General features: G+C 41.2%; 1 protein-coding gene across 2 annotated transcripts in view; it reads left to right on the top strand.

Moving 5' to 3' along the window:
- Positions 1 to 1,635: 1,635 nt before the first annotated feature.
- The window catches only part of PRPS2 (phosphoribosyl pyrophosphate synthetase 2), a 20,066-nt gene continuing 15,941 nt past the window's right edge, over positions 1,636 to 5,760 (top strand). Inside the window, exon 1 of one of the 2 annotated variants that reach the window (XM_014519315.1) lies at positions 1,636 to 1,816. In XM_014519315.1, the coding sequence (XP_014374801.1) occupies positions 1,712 to 1,816 (105 nt within the window). In that variant the 5' untranslated portion in view covers positions 1,636 to 1,711. The remainder of the gene's footprint in view (positions 1,817 to 5,760) is intronic. The other variant, XM_025202524.1, reaches the window with a different exon arrangement.

Below are 5,760 nucleotides of genomic sequence, written 5' to 3'. Positions count from 1 at the left end.
TATCCATGATTTTTCTGATTGTGTCTGGGCAATAGACTGGGATGTTTAAGACATCTAGTATCAGGGGTGGGTGTTGTGCTAGATGACTGCTATAAACACAGAGGAAGCAGCCCTATTTGAATGTGGTGGGAAAAGATCAGTGAGACAAGGAATGTTGAAAGGGTAGGGGAGAAGAACTGAGTCCATGGAGTACAGGAGAGACTAGGAATAGAAAATGTAGATTGGGACTGAAGTAGCATACTCAGAGTGGGAGACTAGGACTGGTTTGAGAAGTCAGAGATGCCTGACTCTGGGTACTATGTAGGCAGGGTGAACAGGTTTGGGGTGATACACTGGGGTGCAAAGGAGATGGGGCAGGGAGAGTTGGGCTGAGGCAAAAGGGGTCAAGCTTGGAGGGAGTAGCGATTCCAGTAAAGGATTCTTTCTTTGAGTGCAGGGAATGGAACACAACATCCCAGAACCTCACCATTATTTTGCTATCAGCCTGGCTGTGAAACTCACTGGCAAAAATGTCTGTTCTTCCTCTAATGCTAATCTGCAAGGAGGATGACAACCTATTACTACTATTAAGTTCAAGTGCTTGAAGTCTCTGTGGTGTGTGCAGTGCTTTCAGCCCTGATGATGACCAGCTTGGATCCAGTATGATAGCACTAACATTTTCTTTTTGCTTTTTTTAAAGTTAAGAATTCTGTCGTGTGAACTGTGCCTTGTGGGTAACTTGTAAGATTTGGGATGGTTCATTCATTGACTTTATTGCTCTTTGGACCAATTAGGAATGAGAGTGCTGTAGCACTGTATGCTTATCTGGTTTGCTGTTTTTCATTTATCCATTTAAATTGGATTTAGCTTTGGAATCGGGTGGGTGGGTAGTGGAAATGGGGGTTCTGAGGCTGGAGTTTTGCAATACAGTGCAGTGACTTGTAGCAAAACAGCAATGTAAAAAGGAGGAAGAGGGGAAATAAAGAAATTCTTACAAACTTTCAAACAAAGGAAAAAAACTTGGCCATTTAAGAATGTTTTGAGACTTGATGAGCAATGATAAAACTATTATACTTGTATTTTAAAGCTTTGAATTTTAGCCAGATTGTTGCCTCACTCGGTCAGCAGCAATTGAGAATAGTGTGTTAGGCCACAGTGGGGAAATAAATTAAAATGTTATAAAGCTACTTAAATACAGATGTCATAACCAAAGAAATGAATGGTGTAGGCAGCTAAAATTATTTTAATGTTGTAGTTTTTTACGTGGTTTTGAGTGACTTCATGATCCCCAAAGGAGGGCAGGATCATTAGGGGCATGATATTAAAAAATATCTGTGTTAAATTGAACAACGGTCTGAACTATGTCTTACTTTGATAGCAATACTTATTATGTATAAGTTGGCACAGACCTTTTCTTGATGCAGGTGGAGAAGTGAAATTTAGATAAACTGCCCATTTGACATTTCATCATAAGCTAACTATGAATTAATTAATTCACCATAAAATGCATGTTTCAAGTGATAAAACCATGGAGATCTATTAGCTTTTTAAAAAAAAATCTGTCTTGCAAACTCAGAATTATATTAATTCTATAATTATTTCTCTTGTTATAGCAATTTAAATGATTCACTAGCCAAATCTTATTTTTCTCAGTGTAGAGATTGGTGAAAGTGTAAGAGGGGAAGATGTGTATATCATTCAGAGTGGCTGTGGAGAAATAAATGACAACTTGATGGAGCTCCTCATCATGATAAATGCTTGCAAGATTGCATCGTCATCCAGAGTGACTGCAGTTATTCCATGTTTTCCATATGCCAGACAAGATAAGAAAGATAAGGTAGGTGAAATGTATTTCACTAAGAAAAACTGTATCGGCCTGTATATAACTACTCCCACTGGCATGTTTGGAGATAATAAATAAACTTCCCTAAATATTTATAGCGTGGACAGACCTAATACTTGAATTGTTCCAAGAGTGCCACTGATTTTGGAAACAAGTTCAAAATAGTCCTGCATCGGAGGTGTATGCATAAAACAGAAGTAACAGTTCCAAGTGGAAGGGTCAAGTCAGACTGCCAACAAGAGGTGGTAGTGAGTATGCAACCCAATTGCAATAGCCTACTCCTCTTTCTCACAAACACTGAGTTGAAGACAGATGCTTTCTAGCTTTTTTTTAAAGAAATTTGTGGTAGCCTCAGTTAGGGTACCATCCAGAGGTGCATGTATAGGATTATGGTGCTGCTTGAACCCCTGCTTCTTAGTTGCTGATGGGCTCCATATTCTGAAGCTGCCAGAATTTTTGTGGCTTTTAAGAGCACTTTCCCCTCAAGCTGATCATCAGTTTTGCTGAAGTTTCTGGAAATCGATTTTGTTTTTGTACATCCCAGGCTGATTTGGGAGTGATGGGGTGGCCAGATTTGGGGAAGGTGGCTGCCTGGACTGTGTGTCTGGAGACTCAGGACAGCTCAGTTTTTAAATAGTTGGCTAACTTCATTCTATTGGTGGCAGTGGAGTTCTTAAGTACCCTCTGCTGGGGCCCCTGGCCCATAGGCTCGCAGAACCAGGGGTCCAGGCAACCCTCCAAGTTGACCACTTCCCACCTCAAATAAGCCTGTGATGCATGAAAACCTGGTTAGTTGCTACCAATGGAAGGAAATTGACCAGCTCATTAGAACTGGCAGAGAGCTGCCTCCACAGTTTCTAGCCAGGGACACTGCAGTCAAGTGCAAGCAATAGTTTGGGCCACTCGATTTTTTGCTGTGTACTAGAGCAGTCAGTTGCTGGGTGGGGGTGGAGAAGCAGGAGCATTGCAGCATGGGGTGTCTGGAGGACCAGCTAGACACTAATTGCGGAAAGCTTTTTGCACACAGTCAGTTCTTAGAGAATCAGTAATACTTGATTATCCAGGCATACTTTTGAAATGTTTCCGGTGATTTTTAAATTGCTGTTAACTGGCTTGTATGTTTAGACACTTGGGGTGCCTGGAGCCCATGGAGGGAGGCTGTTCTGAAGCACTGTAACTGCAGCATGTTGGATTAGATGCAATTAATCAAATCTACCAGTGTATGCTAATTGGCGCATTCAAGCAGCCTCTGTCTCGTGTACCAGCATTCCCATGCTGAGAAATGGCAGGGGAAGGGGAAGTAGTAATTTTCCCAAGCAACTTTTATTCTATGTAGTGGAGCTAACAGTACAGAGGAACTGGGAAATGAAGGCAAGATTTTTGTTGTCTCTCAGCTTCAAAATGCATTGACATGCTGTTTGCTTTGTTCAAAATTGTAGTTAGCTGATTTAGAATTTTTTTTTTTAAAGCAAGTGGATTGCTAGAACTAATAAACATCCTTCTTGATAAAACAAGGTAAATACTCCCCTTAAGTATATTTCCGGGAGCGTTAAAATGTCAAAATTCTCTTGTGTTCCAGTCAAGGTACAAATAATTCAAGTGTTACAGAAGGGCTACTCTTGCCAAAACTAATCTGAAAAGGTTTGGTCAAAAATAAGTGAGGGACTGTGGTTAGTTGAACTGGAATATAAGGATCTCTTGCATCTGTATGATTCTATGGGCCATCTTGATATAATCCTTTAAAAAAAACAAAACAACAAAACCAAAATCCAAGGGAGTGGAGGGGTGAGGTTAAAGCAGTTAAAGTACCTACTGGTTTCATTTTTATTATTTATGGAGAGCCATGGATTTACATGACCAAGCAGAAGCATATTGCCCTTGGCCCTGCCACAAAGATTACAATGTAAAGGCAGAAACAGATGGGCTACATGTTCTGTAAGACTCTGCAGACGTGTTTATGGGCTACTTAAGCTAAAGCAGCAGTTCTCAACCATATTATACTCAAGGTTAAATTCTAAGCACCTCTCGGAAAATGCCAGCTCTTAGTTTTCACTTGCATGGTATCTTTTGTTGTTGTGGTGGTTTTTCCGCTAAAAAGTAAATAAATACATTTAAAGAGCAATTCTTGTGTTACAAAGAACTCTGATCACGATAGGTCAGAATGCTTTTAACGCTATCAGTTCCCATTGAAAACCCTGGATTTATAATTTTTGCACATCTAATAGTGTGTGGCATCCTCCAGCATCCTTGAGGGATCTCAAGACATCCCAAGATGTTACAGCACCCTGGTTGAGAATTGCTAATCTAAAGAAATATGGCAAGATTCCTGTTTTTGAGACTGGTCACCATGAACATCGTAGTGTTAGCATGGCATTGGGGAGCTGGAGAAACTGTTCCAAGTTTAATACATACCTAAACATTGTCTTTTTTGGGAAAAGCCAAAACCACAGCATACTTCCAAGCAACACCAGAAATGTCTTAATATTCTGATAAGGATATTCTGTGTTTGGAGGTGCCATCTAAGGATCTAGGTAATAACTTGACTCTGACATTAGGTAGTGAAAGATCTAGTTTCTAATCCCAACTTTTTTGGGAATGCCATGACATTTCTCTTATCCTGGGGCAGTTGTTTCATACATCTATGCTCTTGTTTCCACATCTGTAAAATGTCAAGCATTTATTTTTTTCTCATTCTTTATAAAACAACCTTGGCATCTGGCTCTGCAAAAGGTCTTATAATTAATTATTAGTCGGGGTAACATGTAGTCTAGGCCATAGCAGAAGTGCTCATAGCATGGCCCTGTCAGGCTCTAACAAATCTGCAAATTCCGCTAAATACCTTGTCACAAGGACACGAAAAAGGGCATGAAGCCTGAAATAGGCTGGGCATTTGTCTGCATTGCAAACATCTGTGTAGTATAACTTACTTGAATTAGCTTGGGTACTAGAAGCAATTTTGCCCCAAGAGCATGGAGCTCTGTGTGGGTTGTTTTTTTGTCTTGAGTACTGTGCTGCCATGTTTACATTTATTTCCAGGATATGACCCAAGTTTAAATTAACTAGGTTGGGTGCCAGAAGCCTAATAGATGCTGCCTAGAGCACAACAGAGTTTATTTTCCCCAGTTTCTGTATACTGCTATTACTAGACTTCTTTGGGGACCAATCTGGCTCGTTTAAAGCAAGTCCAGATATCTCTTGGGTATGTTGCAGGCTGCACTATAGACTTACTCAAAGTATTATGTTAATCTTCAGAGTGCACGGTAAGATTAGCTTGTGCCAGCTGCTGCAGATGAGCCTTTGAGATAGATTTGAAAGTATTATTGAAAGGAGGTTTGGAGTTCTGCTGCTGCTAGAATCTTATTTCTTTCACTTTCTGGAAGGGGTTCCTGGGGCCTTGATTTAGATGTCAGGTTTTTATATAAATCCTAAAACAGAAGTGATCTTTATTAGTCAGATTATCTTAATGAAGCTGTGTGGGGAAATTTTTTGAGTTGTATTTTAGATGGTTTATTTTATCTAGGATATGATGCCAGTCCTGTAGGTATAGTGGGGGTGGGCAATTTCTTTCTGCTGGAGGGCCACTTAATGAATTGTGGTGAGGTGTTGAGGGCTGCAAGGGTAGCCCCAACTCTTGACAGGTGCCCCACCCCACTAGTCACCATCTTGGGACCAGAAGTCCCACCCCCCTTTGCCACCGGAAGTCTCTCCACTTGCCCAGGAAGTACTCCTTTTGGGAGGGGGGATTTGCTTGTATATTGTGTGTAGTGGTAGGTGGGTGGATGTGGAGTGTATGTGACTGGGGGTGGGGGTGAATGTGCAGGGGGTGTGGTGGGGGAGGGGTGTTGCGTGTGTGGAGGGACAGTATTGAGGGGGTGTATATGTGGGTATAGTGTAGGGTGTAGGTGGGTTGTGTCTGTGCATGTGGGGGACTTCCCCCT

This window comes from Alligator sinensis, unplaced genomic scaffold (genome assembly GCF_000455745.1).
Source record: "Alligator sinensis unplaced genomic scaffold, ASM45574v1 scaffold312_1, whole genome shotgun sequence".
Taxonomy (NCBI): domain Eukaryota; kingdom Metazoa; phylum Chordata; order Crocodylia; family Alligatoridae; genus Alligator; species Alligator sinensis.
The sequence above is the reverse complement of the archived record's forward strand: the minus strand, read 5'-3'. Positions and strand labels throughout refer to the sequence as shown.